Raw genomic sequence first — 23053 nt, 5'->3', positions numbered from 1 at the left:
CAAGCTCTGGGGCCCCTGGGTGGCTCAGATGGTTAAGCGTCTGCCTTCAGCTCAGGTCATGATCCCAGGGTCCTGGGATCGAGTCCCACATCGGGCTCCTGACTCAGCGGGGAGTCTGCTTCTTCCTCTCCCTCTGCCTCTCCCACTGCTCATGTTCGCTCTCTCTCTCTCTCTGTATCTCTGTGTCTAAAATGAATAAATAAAATCTTTAAAAAAAAAAAAAAGAGTCTCAAGCCCTACTGACTGAGCCAGCCAGGTGTCCCCCACCATCACTTTGATAGTAGAATTTGTAGCATAAAACTTTTTTTTTAAGATTTTATTTATTTATTTGAGAGAGCAAGTGAGATCACAAGTGGGGAAGGGGTGGGGGAGAGGCAGAGGGAGAAGGACAAGTAGACTCCCCACTGAGCAGGGAGCCTGACTCGGGGCTCCATTCCAGGACCCCAACATTATGATCTGAACTGAAAGCAGACGCTTAACCAACTGAGCCAACCAGGCGCCCCACACAAAACTTTTTAATTTTAATGAAGTCCAATTTATCTTATCACTTATGCATATCTATGCTTTGCCTACCCCGTGGTGGTGAAGAAATACTCCTATGTTTTATTCTAAGAGTATTATAGTTTTAGCTCTTATCTTTAGGTCTATGATCTATTTTGAGTTAATTTTCCGTATGGTAAAAAGAAAGGGTCTAACACATATACACATATAAATGTGTTTACTTATGTATATATATGTTTATATATATGGTTATATATATTTATATAACTATATGTATATATATATATGTTTATATAAATCATATATATATATATTTTTGCATGTAGATATCCTGTGGTCCCAGGGACTACTCTTTTGTATTGAATTGTCTTGGCACCCTTGTCAAAAATTACTTGACATAAATGTGCACAATTGTGTATGGTTTAGGTCCAGAGAAGAGATTTATATCACTAGTTTTGTAATGTGTTAATTTTTAAATAAAATAATTATATTCACTTTCATTGCAATTAAACATATGTACCGGAGAAATGAAAATTTGATTTAAAAAATAACAAAACATAAAGCTATTACAGGATGGTGAAATTATAAGTTTAATTTTTATGTTTATAATTTGTACTTTCCAAATTAAATATAAGCATGATTTCCTGTTACGGTCAGAAAATATTTTAAAGGGATATACATAATCATAAAACTTTTTAGAAAGTAGGTAAAGAAGAAAGAGAATCAGTTGAGTTTGAAATATTAACTATAATTCAAGTCTTCATTTAATCTCTAAACATAGAAAAACTCTTTCTTCCCTAGATAATTCTCTTCTGTGGTCTGATAAGACCATGCTGTCATACATAAATTGGAGAGGAGGAAGACCAGATATAAAAAATGACAAGTTTTTTGCTGGCTTGAGTACTGATGGCTTCTGGGATTTTCAGACCTTCAGTGTTCTTGAAGAAATACTTCCCTATACCCAGAACAGCATTCTTGCTTGTAAAATTGAAATAGGTAAGTATGCTAAAGTAGACTTTCCACTCCAGGGAAAGAGAACATAAAGCTGTCAGCTCCATGGGTGGGAATCATGAACTGTACTGTTTGAGTGCCTCCTCTATTTTCTGTCCTATGAGAGGTACTACGGAACTTACCGAAGAAGGAAAAGACACAGTCTGCATTGTCATGGTCTTAAAATCAAGGAGTAAAATGTAGTTGGGGAGACAGCATTTAACTCGTTAGCATTGTTTTATGTAGGTTAGTTTTAGGTTATTTGGTACTGGCTTAAGTTTGTTGGAAAGTCAAAAGAGATCGATGAAAACAGGAATAATGAAAACAAAAAATGCTTTGAGGACAAGGCAAGACTTGGTTGGGTCTTGAAGACTGAATAAGATTTTTATAAATAAGAAAGTGTGTTTGGGTAAAGTTTTGACATTCTAGCCTAAAAATAAATGTCTCTTAAATTTGCCTAATTCCTTAAGTAAATCTATTTTTAAATGCATATCAATTTTAAATTTTTCATGGTTTCGAAACTGTTATAATGGCCACTATGGTTTAAGGCTTCTGCTAATATCCAGGCTGATCTCCCTTCATAGTGCCACAGAATAACTTTCTGGAGCATCATTTCGATCAGCAATCTCCAGTGTTTTCCTATTACCCATTACTTTGAGTCCATGTACGCTTCTAAGACTTTTTAGAAACACTGTCGATTCTAAAATTCTAGGCTTTCTTCCAGCCCCCAATTCTTCCCCCATTCTTGGCTCAATAAGGCTCTTTTTATGTCAGGCTGATCTCTTAATTGTCCCATGTACAGTGTATGCTTATCCTCATTTGCACATTTATTTATGTTTTTTTATGCACAAAAGACTTCCACCTTCTTTTTTACTTCTTTAACAAACTTTTTACTTTAGAATGATTTTTATATTTATAGAAAAGTTAGAGACAGTACAGAGAATTCCCATATACACCATAACCAATTTCCCCTATTGTTGACATCTTACGTTACTATGGTACATTTGTCACAACTAATAAACCAGTGTGATAGATTACTATTCACTAAAGTCCATCCATTATTCAGATTTTTTTATTTTTTACTTAATGTCCCTTTTCTATTCAGGATTGCATCCAGGATACTATGTTACATATAGTCATCATGTCTCCTTAGGTTTCTCTTGGCTGTGAAAGTTTCTTAGAATTTTCTTACTTTTGATGACCTTGACAGTTTTGAGGAGCACTGGTTATGTATTTTGTGGAATGTGCCTCGCTTTGGGTTGGCTGATGTTTTTCTCATGATTAAACTGGAGTTGTGAATTTGACGTTTAGGAAAAAAACTACAGAGTTAAAGTGTCATTTTCATCACATCATATGAAGGGTTTATGCCATCAACACGACTTACCACTGTTGATTTTAACCTTGATCACCTGGCTCTAGATGATGTTTGTTAGCTTTCTCCACTGTAAAGTTACTCTTTTGCCCATTTCCATACCATATTCTTTGTAAGGAATTCACCATAATCAGCCCACACTTACAGACTGAAGTTATTCTCCGTCTTCCTGAGAGGGGCATATCTATGTAAATTATTTAGAATTCTTCTGTACAAGAGATTTGTCTATTCTCTCCCATTTTTAAATTTATTCAGTCAGTTGTTTATATCAGTATCAGCTCATGGTTATATATTTTATATTTTGGGTTATAATCCAATATGCTACATTATTTAATATTTTATTCAAATTGTTCTAGTTTTGGCTCTTTCACTTGGCTTCTGTGCCTCTTTGAAGTACCCTCATCATTGTGGTTTTGTTACTGTTATATTATTCTTCATTTGTTTTTAGCTTACTTTCTGGTTACCTTATTTTTTTTTTTTTTTAGTCCTAATTTCATCTAACCTAAACTCTGCAAACCGAATTTGTGAAGCAGGCTTTCTGACTCTCTTACTTCAGAGGAATATCTCCTTCTCTACTGAGTCACACATATTATAGTGGTTAATTGTTTGGCCTGCATTTCAGGAACTGTTGTTTTCTGTACCCAATTCCTATGTGAGCTCCTTAAATGAAAGACAGTGTTTATACCTTTCTTTAGTCAACCAGACAACTGTAATATTTAAGAACCTATTATATGTGTTGTGGCAATAATGAAAATAAAGTCTACATTTTACTTCCTTTGTTAATAAGAAATCCAGTTTTATTTAACTTTAGAAATGATTGCATGTCCAGTCTTACCCAAAATATGTACTTTTTAAAATTTTATTTTATTATGTTATGTTAATCACCATACATCATTAGTTTTTGATGTAGTGTTCCATGATTCATTGTTTGCGTATAACACCCAGTACTCCATTCAGTACGTGCCCTCTTTATACCCATCACCAGGCTAACCCATCCCCCCCACCCCCCTCCCCTCTAGAACCCTCAGTTTCTTTCTCAGAGTCCATAGTCTCTCATGGTTCGTCTCCCCCTCCGATTTCCCCCCTTCATTTTTCCCTTCCTACTGTCTTCTTTTTTTTTTTAACATATAATGTATTATTTGTTCCAGAGGTACAGGTCTATGATTCATCAGTCTTACACAATTCACAGCACTCACCAAGCACATACCCTCCTCAATGTCTATCACCCAGCCACCCCATTCCTCCCACCCCCCACCACTCCAGCAACCCTCCGTTTGTTTCCTGAGATTAAGAATTCTTCATATCAGTGAGATCATATGATACATGTCTTTCTCTGATTGACTTATTTCACTTAGCATAATACCCTCTAGTTCTATCCATGTCATTGCAAATGGCACTATTTCCTTCCTTTTGATGGCTGCATAATATTCCATTGTGTATATATAGACCACATCTTCTTTATCCATTCATCTGTTGATGGACATCTTGGCTCTTTCCATAGTTTGGCTACTGTGGACATTGCTGCTATAAACATTGGGGTGCACGTACCCCTCCAGATCACTACATTTGTATCTTTGGGGTAAATACCCAGTAGTGCAATTGCTGAGTCATACGGTAGTTCTATTTTCAACTTTTTGAGGAACCTCCATACTGTTTTCCAGAGTGGCTGCACCAGCTTGCATTCCCACCAACAGTGTAGGAGGGTTCCCCTTTCTCCGCATCCTTGCCAACATCTGTCATTTCCTGACTTGTTAATTTTAGCCATTCTGACTGGTGTGAGGTGGTATCTCATTGAGGTTTTGATTTGGATTTCCCTGATGCCGAGCGATGTTGAACACTTTTGCATGTGTTTGTTGGCCATTTGGATGTCTTCTTTGCAGAAATGTCTGTTCATGTCTTCTGCCCATTTCTTGATTGGATTATTTGTTCTTTGGATGTTGAGTTTGATGAGTTCTTTATAGATTTTGGATACTAGCCCTTTATCTGATATGTCATTTGCAAATATCTTCTCCCATTATGTCGGCTGTCTTTTGGTTTTATTGACTGTTTCCTTTGCTATGCAAAAGCTTTTTATCTTGATGAAGTCCCAATAGTTCATTTTTGCCCTTGCTTCCCTTGCCTTTGGTGATGTGTCTAGGAAGAAGTTGCTGTGGCTGAGGTCAAAGAGGTTGCTGCCTGCGTTCTCCTCTAGGATTTTGATGGACTCCTGTCTCACATTTAGGTCTTTCATCCATTTTGAGTCTATTTTTGTATGTGGTGTAAGGAAATGGTCCAGTTTCATTCTTCTGCATGTGGCTGTCCAATTTTCCCAGCACCATTTGTTGAAGAGACTGTCTTTTTTCCATTGGACATTCTTTCCTGCTTTGTCAAAGATTAGTTGACCATAGAGTTGAGGGTCCATTTCTGGGCTCTCGATTCTGTTCCACTGATCTATGTGTCGGTTTTTGTGCCAGTACCATACTGTCTTGATGATGACAGCTTTGTAATAGAACTTGAAGTCCGGAATTGTGATGCCACCAGCTTTGTTTTTCTTTTTCAACATTCCTCTGGTAATTTGGGGTCTTTTCTGGTTCCATACAAATTTTAGGATTATTTGTTCCATTTCTTTGAAAAAAGTGGATGGTATTTAGATGGGGATTGGATTGAATGTGTAGATTGCTCTAGGTAGCATTGACATCTTCACAATACATGTTCTTGCAATCCGTGAGCATGGAACGTTTTTCCATTTGTTTGTGTCTTCCTCAATTTCTTTCTTGAGTATTTTATAGTTTTCTGAGTACAGATCCTTCGCCTCTTTGGTTAGATTTATTCCTGGGTATCTTACGGTTTTGGGTGCAATTGTAAATGAGATCGACTCCTTAATTTCTCTTTCTTCTTTCTTCTGTCTTGTTGTTGGTGTATAGAAATGCCACTGATTTCTGTGGATTGATTTTATATCCTGCCACTTTACTGAATTCCTGTATGAGTTCTAGCAGTTTTGGGGTGGAGTCTTTTAGGTTTTCCACATAAAGTGTCATATCATCTGCAAAGAGTGAGAGTTTTGCTTCTTCTTTGACAATTTGGATGCCTTTTATTTCTTTTTGTTGTCTGATTGCTGTGGCTAGGACTTCCAATACTATGTTGAATAGCAGTGGTGCTAGTGGACATCCCTGCCGTTGTTCCCGACCTTAGCGGAAAAGCTCTCAGTTTTTCCCCATTGAGAATGATATTCGCTGTGGGTTTTTCATAGATGGCTTTTATGATATTGAGGTATGTACCCTCTATCCCGACACTCTGAAGAGTTTTAATCAAGAAAGGATGCTGTACTTTGTCAAATGCTTTTTCTGCATCTATTGAGAGGATCATATGGTTCTTGTTCTTTCTTTTATTAATGTATTGTATCACACTGATTGATTTGCGGATGTCGAACCACCCTTGCAGCCCAGGAATAAATCCCACTTGGTCGTGGTGAATAAGCCTTTGAATGTACTATTGGATCCTATTGGCTAGTATTGTGGTGAGAATTTTTGCATCCAGTTCATCAGGGATATTGGTCTGTAGTTATCCTTTTTGGTGGGGTCTTTGTCTGATTTTGGGATCAAGGTAATACTCGCCTCATAAAATGAGTTTGGAAGTTTTCCTTCCGTTTCTATCTTTTGGAACAGTTTCAGAAGAATAAGTATTAATTCTTCTTTAAATGTTTGGTAGAATTTCCCTGGGAAGCCGCTGGCCCTGGGTTCTTGTTTGTTGGGAGATTTTTGATTACTGCTTCAATTTCCTTAGCGGTTATAGGTCTGTTCAGGTTTTCTTTCTTCCTGGTTCAGTTTTGGTAGTTTATACATCTCTAAGAATGCATCCATTTCTTCCAGATTATCTAATTTGCTGGCATATAGTTGCTCATAATATGTTCTTATAATTGTATTTCTTTGCTGTCCAAAATATGTATTTTAAATAATTTAAACATAATCCCTAATACTTTTAATTTAAATGTTATAGTTGACTACAAGGAAGAATATAATACTACTCTGCCACAGTTTATTCCATATGAAGATGGTATTTATAATATTATACAAAAAAAGGTAACATGGTATGAAGCATTAAACATGTGTTCTCAAAGTGGAGGTTATTTGGCAAGTGTTCATGACCAAAATGGCCAGCTCTTTCTGGAAGACCTCGTAAAACGTGATGGATTTCCACTATGGATTGGGCTCTCAAGTCATGATGTAAGTCTTGTTTTATTTTCCAGAAATTTTCCAAATGTGTTAGAAGGTTGGAAATTTGAGCATAAGATATTAATTCAAAGTATAACATCGGATTAAGTCCTGGGACTCAATTTGCATAGCATAGTGCTTTCTTACCTTTTTGCAACACAAACCAAATAGAAAATTGTATTTGTAGAATGAAGTAGGGCAAATGGCAGACTGCAGCTGCCCTAGACACTCCCGGGCCATCCCAAGGGCCCAGTAGATAAATATCTCAACAACACCTCTCTGTCACCTAGTTGGGGCAGACCAACTGGAAAGCGGGTAAAACAGGAATAGCACAGAATCAGAAAAACCTGAGGTCCAGTACTAGAGGCGGGTCTTCCATTTACATGTTCAGTGATCGTGAGCAGGTTATTTAACCTTTGCAAGCTTATTTCTTCTTCATCTGTAAAACTGGGGTGATAATATTTTCCTTAATATAGGATTATAGTGAAGATTAACACAAAAATTTGTATAAAATGCCAAATAAAATTCTTAATGTTAGAACTAATAAATGTATATTTTCTTCTCTCACTTTCCCCCTACAAATTGCACTATATGAGAATGATGTTTTGGTAGTAAACAAATCTTTTGTGCCACTATTTGAATCTTATTAATTAGCATATTCATGTACCTATAATAATGTCCAATATACCAAAAATAGGCATCTGTTGAGATTAGAATTGAAGGCCTAATTTAAATAATCTTTAGAACAAAGTGAAGAAAACAAAAGAAAGGATGACACATTAGGATTATAGAATCAAGGGAAAACCAAAAGTAATCTTCCCATATGAATTTTGTGGGAAGTATTTTCTTCTTCCAGCCCCCTGCTGTTTGATGGCTTCCATAATATGAAAAAATGTAGCCAGAGACACAAATCGCAGAATATAAAACATAAAAAACAATATTCAGGATATTATGGAGATTGGGATTATAAATCTGTATTGTAACAAATGGAAGCCATTTGCACATCATTTAATTTCAAGTGTTATATAAACTCATCCTTAAAAAAAATAAATCTAGAGACAGAGTATAGTAACTCTGTCCATAAATTTAAAGTCCTACTTAAATTGCACCAGAATAAATGTCTCAAATCAAAGCATCAAAAGTAAATCCCTTATTTTACAAATAGGTCCAGACCAATAACAATTGTAAGCAAATAATTAAGAATCCATTCCAATACTTCTTAAAGTATATATATATATATATATATATATACATATATATATATTTTTAAAGGTTTTATTTATTTATTTGGCAGAGAGAGACACAGCGAGAGAGGGAACACAAGCAGGGGGAGTGGGAGAGCGAGAAGCAGGCTTCCCACTGAGCAGGGAGCCTGATGCGGGGCTCGATCCCAGGACCCTGGGATCATGACCTGAGTCCAAGGTAGACGCTTAATGACTGAGCCACCCAGGCACCCCTATATATTCTTTTTAATGTTATTTTTGAACATTCTTTTGTCTGGAATCAGGTTATCTCTATTAATCTTTAAAAAAATCAATTCTTATGCTAAAAAAGTCCTAAGCTTTTTTTATCTCTATTATTCGTAAAACAGGGAAGTGAATCAAGTTTTGAATGGTCTGATGGCAGTACATTTGACTACATCCCATGGAAAGATAAACCGTCTGCTGGAAATTGTGTTGTCCTGGATCCAAAAGGAATTTGGAGACATGAAAAATGCAAGTCTGTTAGTGATGGTGCTATTTGTTATAAACCTACAAAATGTAAGGCTTGATTTTGAATAACTATATTTATTAAAATATGACATTTTGTTTTGTGCACATGATTAAATATTCAAAGGATATTTGAATTTTTTGTCAATTTTTAAATAAGGTTTATTCACAAATCCTATAAAAACAATTTTGATACTTTGTGAAGAGAAACAAATATAATATACCCATTCAGGGTATGTTCCCGAAGACTTTCAGTTCCTCTGTCACTGGGTACCTATTACTAATATGTGAATTTTAATTGCACTTAGCAATGTTTTTCAAAGGCTGAAATGCTCCTTTTAAAAAAAAGTTCAGCATGGGGGCGCCTGGGTGGCTCAGTTGGTTAAGCGACTGCCTTCGGCTCAGGTCATGATCCCAGGGTCCTGGGATCGAGTCCCACATCAGGCTCCCTGCTCAGCAGGAAGCCTGCTTCTCCCTCTCCCACTCCCCCTGCTTGTGTTCCTGCTCTCGCTGTCTCTGTCTCTGTCAAATAAATAAATAAAATCTTTAAAAAAAAATAAAAATAAAAAAAATAAAAAAGAGTTCAGCAACATATAAATTTGGGAAATACCTCAGGTTTGATTTACCATATTGATGGCTCTGGGAATTTCTATAGTAAAGAAATCTATTTAACTTTGTGTAACTAAGCATTTTCCAAACTTATATGATCCTTAAAATCTAAGGATAAAGCCCCTTCCATCAGGAGCTAGACTTGGGGTCATCCTGACAGGTGGAGGCTTGAAGAAGAGCACAAGAACCAAGACCACCCAGGAGCTGCAGAAGCCTGCTGGACAAGGCAAGAGATGGTGGCAGTGGTAGTTCTCAGGGCTTGCCCTGCTTTCTGCTCCAAAGAATCCTCCAGAGAAGATTCAACATTTGGAATTAAACAGATTCAAGCAGGAAAAAAATGTGAAAACCTTATCCAGAGAAGCAAGTGAATATAAGAAAGGGAGAATGATTTCAAGAATGAGGAATAAATGGGTAATTGAGAACTGACATCTCAGTTGTTAGGTACAGAAAATAAATGTAATGTTTTAGAAAAACAATTGGAATACATGAAAAGTAAACAAAAAATGGAAAGGACATCTGTGTTAGCTAAACAGACTTTATAGGAGCAAGTAGAATGACAACATGAACAAACACAAATTCAGTGCTATACTGGGTTGAATAGTATCCCCCCAAATTCATGTCCACCCAGAACCTTAGAATGCAACCTTATTTAAAAAGAGCCTTTCCAGATGTAATAGTTAAGATGGGGTAATGTAATGCTTGATTAGGATGGACCCTAAATTAGGGGCACCTGGGTGGCTCAGTTGGTTAAGCGACTGCCTTCGGCTCAGGTCATGATCCTGGAGTCCCGGGATCGAGTCCCGCATCAGGTTCCCTGCTCAGCGGGGAGTCTGCTTCTCCCTCTGACCCTCCCCCCCCATGCTCTCTCTCTATCTCATTCTCTCTCAAATAAATAAAATCTTTAAAAAAAAAAAAGGATGGGCCCTAAATCCAATGACTGGTGTCCTTGTAAGAGGAGAGAAACAGACACAGAGGGAGAAGGCCCTTTGATGACAGAAGCAGAAATTGCAGTGATGCAGCTTCAAGCCAAGGATTGCCATCAATCACCAGAAGCAAGGAGGCCTGAAACGGATTCTCCTTGAGAGCCTCCAGAAAGAACCAATCCTGCTGACACCTCAGTTTTAGACTTGCCTCCAGAACTGTGAGAGAATAAATTTCTGTTGTTTTAAACCACCAGGTTTATGGCAATTTATTATGGCAGCTCTGGGAAACTAATACAAGAGCAAAATTTATTTTATTTTTTTAAAAGATTTTATTTATTTATTTGACAGAAAGTGGGAAAGCACAAGCAGAGGGAGAGGGAGAAGCAGGGAGCCCAATGAGGACCCTGAAATCATGACCCAAGCCAAAGGCAGACACTTAACCGACTGAGCCACCCAGGCACCTCCCAAGGGCAAACTTTAAAAATTGAATCTTCAAGGGGCTCCTGGATGGCTCAGTAGGTTAAATGTCCAAGTCTTGACTTCAGCTCAGGTCATGATCTCGGGTTGTGAGGTTGAACCCCCGTTGAGCTCCACATTGGGCATGGAGCCTGCTTAAGATTTTCTCTCTCTGCCCCTTCCCCTCAACCCATCTCTCTCCTTCTCTCAAACAAAACAAAACAAAACAAAAACAAAAACCTAAAAAAAATGGACTCTTCAAAAAAAAAGAAAATAACAAGTGTTGGTAAGGATGTGGAGAAATTGGAGCCCTTGTACATTGTTTATGGGAATAAAAAGTGGTGTATAGCCACTGTGGAAAATGGCATGGTAATTTTTCAAAAATTTTAACGTAAAATTATCATAGGATCTAACAATTCCACTTGTGGGCATATACTCAAAAGAAATGGAGGTAGGGACCGGAACAAATATTTGTACAACCGTGTTCACAGCATCATTATTCACAATGGCCAAAGGTGAAAGCAACCCAAGTTGTCCACTGACAGAGGAATGCATAAGCAAAATGTGGTATATACATACTACGGAATATTATTCAGCATTCAAAAAGAAGGAAATTCTGACACATAATACATAATGCAACCTGCATGGATGAATCTTGAGGATATTATTCTAAGCGAAATCAGCTAGACACAAAAGGACAAATACTGTATGACTCCCATTATATGAGGTACCTAGAGTTGTCAAATTCATAGAAACAGAAAGTAGAAAGATGGTTTCTGGGGGCAGGCAGGAATGGGGAGTTACTATTTAATGGCTACAGAAGCCATAGCTACTCTCTTGGTAGGAGACAGATTGTGCTGTGCAGATATACTGTATTTTGTAAACAAATTACCAAATTTTCACTTGTGGATATAATTTTAAAGTAGTTTTTTATATGGCAAGGTAAAACTAGGTTTATATTATCAAGATAAAAAGCATCCAAAGAAAGCAACAATTTTAAGTATTATTTCAAAGTAGTTACAGGCCTGCCGAGCCTGTCTTTGCTTCTTATTCTGTCTCTTCAGTTGTTTTTTACATTAGGGTAATTCCATCTTCGAGGGCTCAATACTTTCTTCTGTTTTCTCAGTTTTAAAAATGGTATTGCAAAAAGCTAAGCAGAATGTATACTCTTAGAGTATGGGCTGTAGCTGTCTCTGATGTGGGTACTGAGTTGAATGCTTCTTACCTACAGGAACCACAGTTTCAAATAGGAGTTAGTGAGATTTTAAAAGTCAGCTATTTTTTCTGTGCATTTTTACAGTCATGTCTAACATTTTTATAGCTAAAGAGGTGTCCTCTCATACATACTCATCAAGATGTCCAGCAGTAAAAGAGAATGAGTCACAATGGATCCAGTACAAGGAGCACTGTTATACATCTGACCGGGCATTGCGCAATTTCTCAGAAGCCAAACAGTTCTGTTCAAAACTTGGTGAGTTAAAATTTATTGATTTTCTTGGACTCAATAATTTAATCATTGGAATTTTTTCCAAGAAAACAATTTGAAATAATGATTATATTTTTGAAAATATTTTGGGGGCACCTGGGTGGCTCAATCAGTTAAATGTCTGATTCTTGATTTCGGCTCAGGTCATAATCTGAGGGTTGTGGTATCGAGCCCTGAGTTGGGCTCTGTGCTCAGTGGGAGTCTGCTTGGGATTCTCTCCCTTCCTCTCCCTCTGCCCCTCCCCACCAACACATGTACTCTCTCTCTCTCTCAAATAAATAAATAAATATTTTTAAAACATTTTTAAAACACTCAGTATTTATAATAGCATTTTATAACCTATTTGCCTCGTGATTAAGTATTTTACGATATATGAGTTAAGTGGAGTATTGGAAGAGCCATTATAAATGACCAATGTAAGAGTAAGTACATGGAAAATAAAAGTAAGTGGAAAGAAGTAGAATAAAAAATTGCTAAGTGAACCATTTGATGTGAAAATGACAAATGAAATGGTTTTAAATAAAGCTAGATATGTTTAGATGAAGGGACTAGGAGGCAAATTTTTTGTAAAGGATAAGTATTAAATACAAAATTATAGATTTTCCCACTACTTAGTTATTAATAAGTAAGCTTATCCTGACCAGAGTAATCAAGGAAGCATGGGTTGTTCCTCCATTCTGAAACAGAAATGGCCCACATCCTCTGAACACCGTTAAGGAACAGGACTTTTTGTCTTCATATTTAACTATTTTAGAAAGGGCAACAATAACTGGATCTCTCCCATGATAAATTTACCCTATAGTCAAACTGTGAAATGACTTCTAGGGAGAATACCAAGAATATTTCAAAGACCTGCATCCTTGAGTAGCAATTTAGCCAGACTGATGGCATTTATCTCATTTATTTTGCTAACTGTTGTGGAGACATCTGGCTGATTTTAAAATCTCCTTGTTACTGCTAACTACATGATGGAAATTTTTGTGTGGGAACTCTCATGTGTTATACATGTATACACACACACACACACACACACACATAACGGGAACTATTGTGAACTATACATATGTCCTGAAAGTCAGAAGCCTCTTGCTCCCACAGGAGAAAATAGAAAGGTTTACTGTCACTGTAGTGTGGGGGTTATGCATGTAAACCTTGGAGGCAGACAAGTCTAAGTTTTAACTCACAACTCTGGTACTTACTAGCTGAGGGATATTATGGAAGTTACATAATTGCTTCTCTTTTCTCATCTGAACAGTGAGAATGAAAATAGTACTTATTTCAAAGGTTGGGTTGCTGTAGGAATTAATGAAATAAGATAATGTATGCAAATGTAGCACAGTGCCCTGCAAATAGTGAGCATTCAAACTATTCTTATTATTAGAAAGGATTGGGATTGGCTTTCTAATTTTATAACTGGCTAGCTGCGTAAACCTGACTAATTTACTTAATCTCCTTGAGCCTTTGTTTTCTCATCTGTAAAATAGTGATAATATCTTCCCCTACAGTATTATGTAATATTAAACAAGCACATGCACACTGTGATCTTCTATAAAGGAGGAAAGACTTGCCTTTGCCCTTCTTCCAAAGCCACCACCACCAAAGAAATGCTTTAGTTCAAGTGCTTGTCGCTGTTAATAGGCTTGTCACTGTTGAAGACTATTTGATTCCACTTAGGATTGATTTCCAAGTCTAGTTATTATTTTATTTCTATCCCTTGCCTGATGATGGTGATAGTACTATTTTCTCTGTGGGTTTAGGGCGATTTATCAAACTTCAAGATTATTTGATTCTATACTACATTTAGGAACTTACAATGGGCATAACCAAAACGCTTATGTATAAAATAATGTTAAAGGAAATTCTCCCCAAGATCCCAAACCTATTTGCTTTCATTTTCATTTTAATAGAAGCAAATTTAAAGCTGAGTTATTATACAGAAATGGTTGTTGAGGAGAGCATGCTGAAACACATCTTTCTACAATCCTATACCCCACTTCTTATGACTAGCTGTTCATACACAATGGTCTCATTGGCAGGCAGTTCCAAGATCAAAATGTTTATCAGGTAAACATAAAAATTTCTCTATGTAAAGTTTCAATCTATTTCTAAATTTTTTGGAATCTATTAATGCTATACTTTTAAAAATCTGACACAAATACCAGATTTTCAAAATATTCTCTATGTAAAGCTTGAATTTCTCAATGATCTTGATCATGGTAGTTTTTTGTTTTTGTTTTTGTTTTTCCAAATGGCTGGTTGAGAAATAGCCACTTCCCTAGTTTGCATAAAGCTAATTAGTTTAGGGTTTGTTTTCCTTCAACAGATCATTCTGCAACTATTGTTACCATAGAGGATGAAGATGAAAATAAGTTCGTGAGCAGACTGATGAGGGAAAATAATAATATTACCATGAGAGTTTGGCTTGGATTATCTCAATATTCTGCCGGTAAGTGACATATTTGTGTGCACAGTGTGCAAAGAGTTCCAATTTGTCCTAAATACCAAGTCAGCCTTGCTAAAGAGTGTTAAGTGGTGGTTAATTCAAATGCTCCTTATTGACGAATAAGCTAGGTCTGCTGGCTGTTTTGGAGACTTATAAATTCCTAATGAATATGCGAGTGATGTATTAGTAATGATGGAAAACACTAATGAAGTAGAAGATCAGGTTAAATGAATTGGGATGTTCTAGAGGTTTAAGATACTTGGGTTGACAATGTATTTTTTTCTCCGACAGCAATATCTGTGCCCCCCAGGCTCCCACAAAGAACTCATGACTTACTTCCCTTAGAGTTCTAGTGTCTCTCACCTGGGCTTTTGTAGCTTATAACTGTTTTTCAGAAGGTTCTCTTCTTGTTGTTCTCTTCCCTCTTGAAACATTTTTACCAGAGAGAAAAATTTTCTTAAATGGTTATTTTGTTTTTCAAACAAGCTTAATAAAATTACAGAGAATTGGTTAAAAAAGATTTGTGGAAGAAATTTTCAAGGAATAATGGATTAATCCAAGCAATAATGGATAAAAGATTTGAGTGAACTTTAGAATTGATAAAGAATGAATTAAGAGTACAAATTCATGGGGTGCCTGGGTGGCTCAGATGGTTAAGCGTCTGCCTTCGGCTCAGGTCATGATCCCAGCGTCCTGGGATTGAGCCCCGCATCGGGCCTCCTGCTCAGCGGGGAGCCTGCTTCTCCCTCTCCCTCTGCCCCTCTCCCTGCTCATGCTCTCTCTCTCTCTCTCTGTATCTCTGTGTCTCAAATGAATAAATTAAAAAATCTTAAAAAAAAAAAGAGTACAAATTCAGTAGAATAGGAAATATGTTTTACATTTTAAGCTAAGGTGAATTCTAAATAATTGAAATAAATGTGAATCCCAAAATATTAAGTACTTGTCAAAAAGTGAATGGATTCAAAGTTGGCCATCTAAATGAATTCTAAATTGTGTTTACACTATCACCACAAGGTGGTGCTATCTCAGCTGGAAAATAAAAATGGAGTCATGGTGGGAAACCCCTCCTGGACCCTCTTGACCCTTATTCCCCCAGCACATCTTTAATGATACGAGTTTTTTAGTTGGGGGTGAGGATGCTGATGGGGATTCAGGTCTTTAGAAATCTATCTCTCGGGGCACCTGGGTGGCTCAGATGGTTGAGCGTCTGCCTTCGGCTCAGGTCATGATCTCAGGGTCCTGGGATCGAGTCCCGCATCGGGCTCCTTGCTCAGCGGGGAGCCTGCCTCTCCCTCTGTCTGCTGCTCCCCCTGCTCGTACTCTCTCTCTCTCTCTCTCTGGCAAATAAATAAATAAAATCTTTAAAAAAAAAAGAAATCTATCTCTCACACAATCAAAGTGCAAGCATTCTGCACTTTAATCAAAACACCACATTTTATATCAGTGCTAATAGAACTTTCTGCAAAGATGGAAATGTTCTATATCAGTGCTGTGTAACAGAGTAGTCACTAGCCACATATGGCTATTGAGCACTTGAAATGTGACAATTGCAACTGAAGGACTGATTTCTTTATTTTTTTTCACTTTCAATAAGTTTCATTTTAAATAGTGACATAGCATAGTTCTAAGTAAATGAGTTGTATGCCATTTACCTTAGAAATTTAGAGGCAGCTACCCTATGACCCAGCAATTACACTACTAGGTATTTACCCCCAAAATACAAATGTAGTGATCCGAAGGGGCACTTGCACCCCAATGTTCATGGCAGCAATGTCCACAATAGCCAAACTGTGGAAAGAGCCAAGATGTCCATTGACAGATGAATGGATAAAGAAGATGTCATATGTCATATCACACACACACACACACACACACACACACACACACAATGGAATATTACTCAGCCATCAGAAAGGATGAATACTTACCATTTACATTGATGTGGATGGAACTGGAGGGTATTATGCTGAGCAAAATAAGTCTATCAGAGAAAGACAATTATCATATGGTTTCACTCATATGTGGAATATAAGAAACAGGGCAGAGGACTGTAGGGAGAGGGAGGGAAAACACAATCAGAAGTCATCAGAGAGGGGGAAAACCATGAGAGACTCTTAACTGAGGGTTGCTGGAGGGGAAGTGGGTGGGAAGATGGGGTAACTGGGTGGTGGGCATTAAGGAGGGCACATGATGTGATGAGCACTGGGAGTTATATGCAACTGATATAGTATGGAACACTACATCTGAAACTAATGAGGTACTATAAGTTGGCTAATTGTATTTAAATTTAAAAAAAGAAAAGAAATTTAGAGGTAATAAACTTAATTTTTTTCTTTAGATCAGTCTTGGAATTGGTTAGATGGATCAAAAGTGACATTTGTCAAATGGGCAAATAAAAGTAAGAGTGGTGGTGGAAAATGTAGCGTTTTGTTAGCTTCAAATGAAACTTGGATAAAAGTTGAATGTTCACAAGGCTACGGAAGAGTTGTCTGCAAAGTTCCTCTGGGTAAGTATGGAACCTGTCCTTAAGGAATATTTTTTGAGGAACAGGTCAGGAAATAAATGTGCAACTCAGTTATGTGCAAAGTTTTGTACTGGGTCCTAAAGTCCTTATTTAGACCTTAGCATGGTATATCCAAAAAACTTGATGAAGCCATGCAGATTTTTTCTGTCAGAAAAATAGATTGCAAGAGATAGAAATGCCAAGATGTCTAAGACTCCCAGATGAAACTACTAGACAGCCTAAAGTTTGTATAATTCTTCCCTAAGAAAAGTAGAAGCTGCCAGAGTATTAGGGAGCTCATTTCTTTGAATATGTTCTTAAGATGTATTTGATTCTATCAGTCAAATATGTAAAAGCTCAAAGGTCTAATTCTGCAGTTAGTTTGCTTCCTTTCTCCTCATTCCCATAAAACTCACGATTAACTTAGCAACAGTGCAAAACTGGACTTAATTACTTAAAATTTCCTGGAAGGAGCATCTATAGGAAGTCATAATTTAAACTTAGATTTCATCATGAATTGACATATAAAATAACCATAAAAATCTTATCTTAATTTCATTTCTAGAGAAAGGAGCTATAAATTTTTCACAGCAACAGTTTTGAAGATTTAGCATAAAAATGTCTTTTTGGTGTGTAAATATTAAATATGAAACCCCAATGCTAGATGATTGGTGTTTGTATATTCATGCATTGACTCAGAAACTATTTGGAGTGTCTGCTTATACGTCATGCCCTGTTTTGTGTGCTGGGTAGGGGGATGGCTACTTTCGATTAGGTTATCAGGGACAACATCTAAGAGCAGGAGACACTGAGGCTGAGATCTGAAAGGCCAGCCAAGCAAAGATCAGGGGAAGAGGCCCACCAGGCAGAACTACCATTTGGAACAAAGAGCCTAAAGCAGAATGAGCTTGAAGAGTGCTCAAGGAAGATCTGAAAGGTAGGCAGGCACCAGACACCCAGGAGTCTGGAAGCAAGGGTCAAGAGTTCAGGTTCTATGCTGAGTGAAATGGAAAACAACTGGAAGATTATGGGGGGAGCTGGGGAGCAGGGTTATGGTGGCATAAACCAAGAGTTCTGTTTTGGCATTCTGAGCTGTCCATACGGAGAAGAGATATTCATATGGAATGTCTAGCATGCAGTTGGACATATGAGAGAGAAGAGAGGTCAGCATAGAGATAGTATTTAAAGCAAGGGGACAAACTGAGTCTGTCTGGGCAGCATGCAAAGAAGAGGTCTGGGACAGCATTTGAAATTGAATAGCTTGGAGCTAAATGAAGTCATCCTAAAGTCTTAAATTTGCTTTAAAGCAAATAACACTTTATTTGGCCCTAGGTAAGTCAAACACAAAAATTTACAACTTTTAACAATTTGCTATCAAAGTAAGGTAATACACTGGATGTGATGTTCTTGAAAGGGTGATGGGGAAAGTGAGAATAAAGATAATGCTTTAACTTCTTTAGAAGAAAATTGCTAAAACAATGAATAGGATTTAAATGAAAGGGAAAAGAGTCAAATCTGAAAAGAAAACGCCTGAGTGTTTGATGATGGCGTTTGCATTCTGTGTTAATGCTATGAAACAATCAGGCACTTCTTGTGTTTTGTACAGAGGTTACACACGTGACACACAGCCTAATGTATAAATCAATAATGATGACTTTTATATTCTCTCCTCCAATGTCAAACCTTTTCCTATTCTAGGCCCTGATTACAGAGGAATAACTATCACATTTGCTGTGCTAAGTGTCTTAGCTCTCATCAGTGCACTGGTTTGGTTCCTCTTCCAAAGGAACCGGTCGCACTGGCCGGGCTTCTCTTCAGTTCGATATGAACAAGGAATGAATGAAGATGAGATTATGCTTCCCACTTTCAATGACTAAATTCTTCTAAAAGTTTGCTAATTTGCACTAACGTGTTAGGGAAAATGAGCCATTTCGGTTCTTCCCAGTGTCAGTATTTACTCTGTTCTAAAGTACAAATCGTAAGTCCTTTTTCAGTTGTTTAATTGCTGTGCTGGTATCTACAGTGAATTATCCACAAAACGCCATGTTTAAAACTTTACTTAATAGAATGGAGAACCTTAATAGAATGGAAAAAAACCAAAGCTGGAACTAAAGTCCAAATTATTTATAGGGTAATAAATTTAATGTGCATTTTTCTCTGTAAGAATGTAGTTAGTAGCTAGGATATGTATATCTGAATAGCACAACTGCTTAGAGACTTAAAGTTGGCATGTTACTAGGTCATAAATCTACCTTTTAGCTTTTAAGCATATTTAGCTTAGGGGCGCCTCAGTGGCTCAGTCAGTTAAGTGTCCACCTCTTCATCTCAGCTCAGGTCTTGATCTCAGGCTTGTGAGTTCAAGCCCTGCGTAGGGCTCCATGCTGGGTGTGGAGCCTACTTAAAAAAAATATCCAGCCTAATGTGAAATTTGTACCTCAAGGTAAAAACATAACTGTAAATAATATCAACATTATTTCAAAATAGTCATTTGTAGCATTTAGGAGAAATTATTAAACAATGAGATATGCTTACTTTTTTACACAGTAAAATAATGCTTTTGGCAAGATGCTTCTTATACTGTTCCAGAGATATTTCATACCAAAATTGTTTAAATGCAAATGTTTTGTTTTGTCATAGTTATTCATAAAACAATGGCTTTTAAAGGAAATTTAGTACTTAACATTTTCCTAAAGTGTGAGAACATTGTTTTTAGATTGATTTAGATATACTGTAGCAGTGTGTTTTTTGTCTTTTCTTATGTACAATATATAACTCTTTCCTCTTAAAGGGAACCAGCTAAGGATACAAGTTCTTGAAGATTTCATAATTTTTATGCTTTCTATGACATGCCAAATTTTGACTAAGAAATTTGTGTTACTTTTTTGCCCTTTTCTGTAAGCTAGAGAAAAGGGGTCTATGAAGGAAATTGTATATCTTGCATTTGTAAAAATGAAAATTTTACAGTGAAACTCTAAACCTTGTGATTACTACTAAAATATTTTAGATGATAAATGATTAAGGAAACACTGTTTTGTGATTATCACTTTAAATTTTACCAGCAAGAATATATTTTTATATTGTCCATCACCATTGGACATGATGAATTTTTTATTCAGTGTTTATACTTTAGAATATTTTTGTATAATATTCATAGATTTATTTTAAGATTTAGAGTGTTTATACTATGATAAACTTATAATTTTCTAAGACAGTTTTATTATAGTCTAAAACTATAATACAGTTGTCCTGATATATTTTTATTGAATTTGTTAGACTATTCCTCTTGCCCTGTCATCTGCACAATTTTAGCTGTTAAAGACTTTCTTCAAAGAATTAAATCAACTTGATGTGAAAAATACACCTATGCAGGGTGCCTGGCTGGCTCAGTTGGAAGAGCGTGCAACTCTTGATCTTGGGGTTGTGAATTCGAGCCCCACATTGGGTATAGAGATTACTTATAAAATAATAAATAGTAAAATCTTTAAAAAAAGAAAAGTACAGTTATATATAGTAGCGATGCTGTAATAAAGTTGTTTTATTTTTTTAAGTAAAACTGTTGTTGGTCCTTGTCAGAAAAAATATCTCTAGGTTGGGTTTTATTATGTTAGGCATATAGTATAACAAAAAATAAGTGTGCAGTTGTTGCAATGCAAGGTATCCTTTATTTAAAGAATAAATGCAATCAGGGGCACCTGGGTTGTTCAGTCGGTTAAGCATCCAACTTGTTTTTGGCTCAGGTCATGATCTCATGGGTCGTGAGATCGAGCCCTGCATCAGGCTCCACTCTCGGCACAGAGTCTGCTTGGGTTTCTCTCTCCCTCTCCCCGTCCCCCTACTCTCTCTCTCTCAAAATAAATAAACAAAATCTTTTTTAAAAAAAGAATATAATCATCCTACATCTCTGAATGTTTGATTTGAGTTTCTTTTTCAGATGCCTTTGACTCAGCAATTCTTAGCAAGTCTTTTAACTATTGGATCAGCAGAAATTCCAATTTTGGCCCACTTACTTCTCATTTTTGGTGCTTCTTCAGGAGATCCTACCCCCATTGCCCAAACCAGGACATTTGTCAGCCACTTCTAAGTCAGTAGGTCACATGTTCAGTTCCAGGCTCATATTTCTAACTTCCACTGGATAATCTACCTCAAAGTCTTTCTCAGCATGACCAGAACTGCCCATATTGGGTTCCTTTTCCCATTTTGCCTGTTGCAGAAGAACTGAAGAAGCCTTTTCCAGTCTTCCCTAGCTTATCCAACCCCCACCTGTGGTCTAACAAAATTGGTCTCTCAAAACCAGGTACCTAAAAAAGCAAGTAAATATACCGACTGATCAGGTACAGGGGACAAATGTAGAAGTGATACCAATGATCACCCTCTTTTTCCTCTCTTCACCCTGCACACAACATGTTCCCCTCCCTGATCCTAGGGCAAGATGTCACCATTATCTGGGAGTCCCCTCTGCACATGACTGCAATGGTTTGGTAACCCCCGATCCTTACGCCACTGCTGAGTTTATGCTAGGGAAAAAGATTCAGATTCCTTTATCTTAGGTTCGTTTAATCCTAAAACCCTTTTGGAGAAATGAAGACTTGTTATTAGTTCAGTAATTTTGTCTTAAGAAGACAAATTTTAACTAGATCTCAAAGACTTTTTTTTTTTAACTAGACCTCATGATCTATACAAAGTTACATCTAATTCCCTGCATATTCTAAATTAAAGCATTCTTACAATATCTACATTTCAACAGATTTAATATATGTGTATTTCTTTTTTCCAAGCTAAATTAATCACAGGCAGAATTGTAGAAAGTTTTTTTCCAACCAGTTCTACTTCTTATATTCTTTCATTCAATATGAAGACGCCATACCCCTCAACTCCCAAGCTAGAAACCCAGAATTCATCCTCACATCCTCTTTTTCTCATCTCCCTAATCCAACAATTCTGTCAATTTTACCTCAGGCTTCTCACAGAGTGGCTGTCTCCATTATCAACTGTCTTAATTCAGGCCTTTATCATTTTTCCTGGATTATTTGCATCTCCTCATCAGCCCTTCCTCTTCATCCTGTTTTTCCCACTCCTGGGCCTACAGGAGCTGAAATACACAGAAGAGGACTCACTCTGTTTTTGGCCTAAAGTTATCTAGGCCTCCTCCCTATCTCAGGCCAAAAGGGATCTCAGCAATGCTCAGCCCAGGGACCTACCCCAGGAACCTTCTGTGGGCTGACGATCAGCTCTGGGAAGCCCTAGGGTTTAGGTTTCCAGGCCAAATACTCTTTTAATGCAAGGTAAGATCAAGTAAACATTGTTCCAATTGCTAAACAACAGAGAAGCAAAGTCAGATAAAACTGGACTCTGGAAATTAGGAAAACATTAGTGATCTAAGCCAGTGGAAATGTAGCTAGCAGAGCCAGAATCCAGAGTGAGCTTTGAAGTAAAAGGGAAACTAGAAAATGGGGAAAGTGAAATGCTGAAAAATATAGTGGAGAAGGAAAGGACAGGGATTGGGTCACAGCTAGAGGGAGGAGGGTGGAAGAAGGTTTTTTTCCAAAGAAGGAGGAAAGTGGTTCACAGGTTTAGAAGCTGAGAGGAAAGAAACCAGACAAATCAAAACACCCCAAAGAGTAGACAGAGAGAAGTTAATGATGGAGGGGAGAGAGATGGAGTCATGGAAGAAGATCTTGGGGAAGATGGAGGAGAAGGGTGGGTCTAAGCCCACAGAAAGAGGAACTGGGTTTGGATGGATTGGGGAAGCCTGCCTTCCTCTCTGAGGCCACACAAGGAAGACCTGCGTGGAAGAGAAGGGGAGAGCAGTAAGTACTGAAGATTTTTGTCTATACCTCATGCCCCCTATCTCTATTGAGTAGAAAGGGAGGT

The 23053-nt window shown here is 37.2% G+C and overlaps 1 protein-coding gene across 3 annotated transcripts in view; it reads left to right on the top strand.

Annotated features, from left to right (window-relative positions):
* LOC110592062 (lymphocyte antigen 75) overlaps nt 1–23053 on the top strand; it is a 128358-nt gene that overhangs the window by 75102 nt on the left and 30203 nt on the right. For 2 of the 3 annotated variants that reach the window (XM_044913655.1, XM_044913654.1), the window contains exons 29-35: nt 1303–1497; nt 6839–7065; nt 8645–8813; nt 12072–12221; nt 14560–14682; nt 17018–17185; nt 18881–19059. In XM_044913655.1, the coding sequence (XP_044769590.1) occupies nt 1303–1497; nt 6839–7065; nt 8645–8813; nt 12072–12221; nt 14560–14682; nt 17018–17185; nt 18881–19059 (1211 nt within the window). Of the gene's footprint in view, nt 1–1302; nt 1498–6838; nt 7066–8644; nt 8814–12071; nt 12222–14559; nt 14683–17017; nt 17186–18880; nt 19060–23053 lie in introns of those variants that run through there. The other variant, XM_021703026.2, reaches the window with a different exon arrangement.

The sequence above is a fragment of the Neomonachus schauinslandi genome, chromosome 3 (genome assembly GCF_002201575.2).
Source record: "Neomonachus schauinslandi chromosome 3, ASM220157v2, whole genome shotgun sequence".
Taxonomy (NCBI): domain Eukaryota; kingdom Metazoa; phylum Chordata; class Mammalia; order Carnivora; family Phocidae; genus Neomonachus; species Neomonachus schauinslandi.
This window is presented reverse-complemented; position numbering and strand designations above follow the sequence as displayed.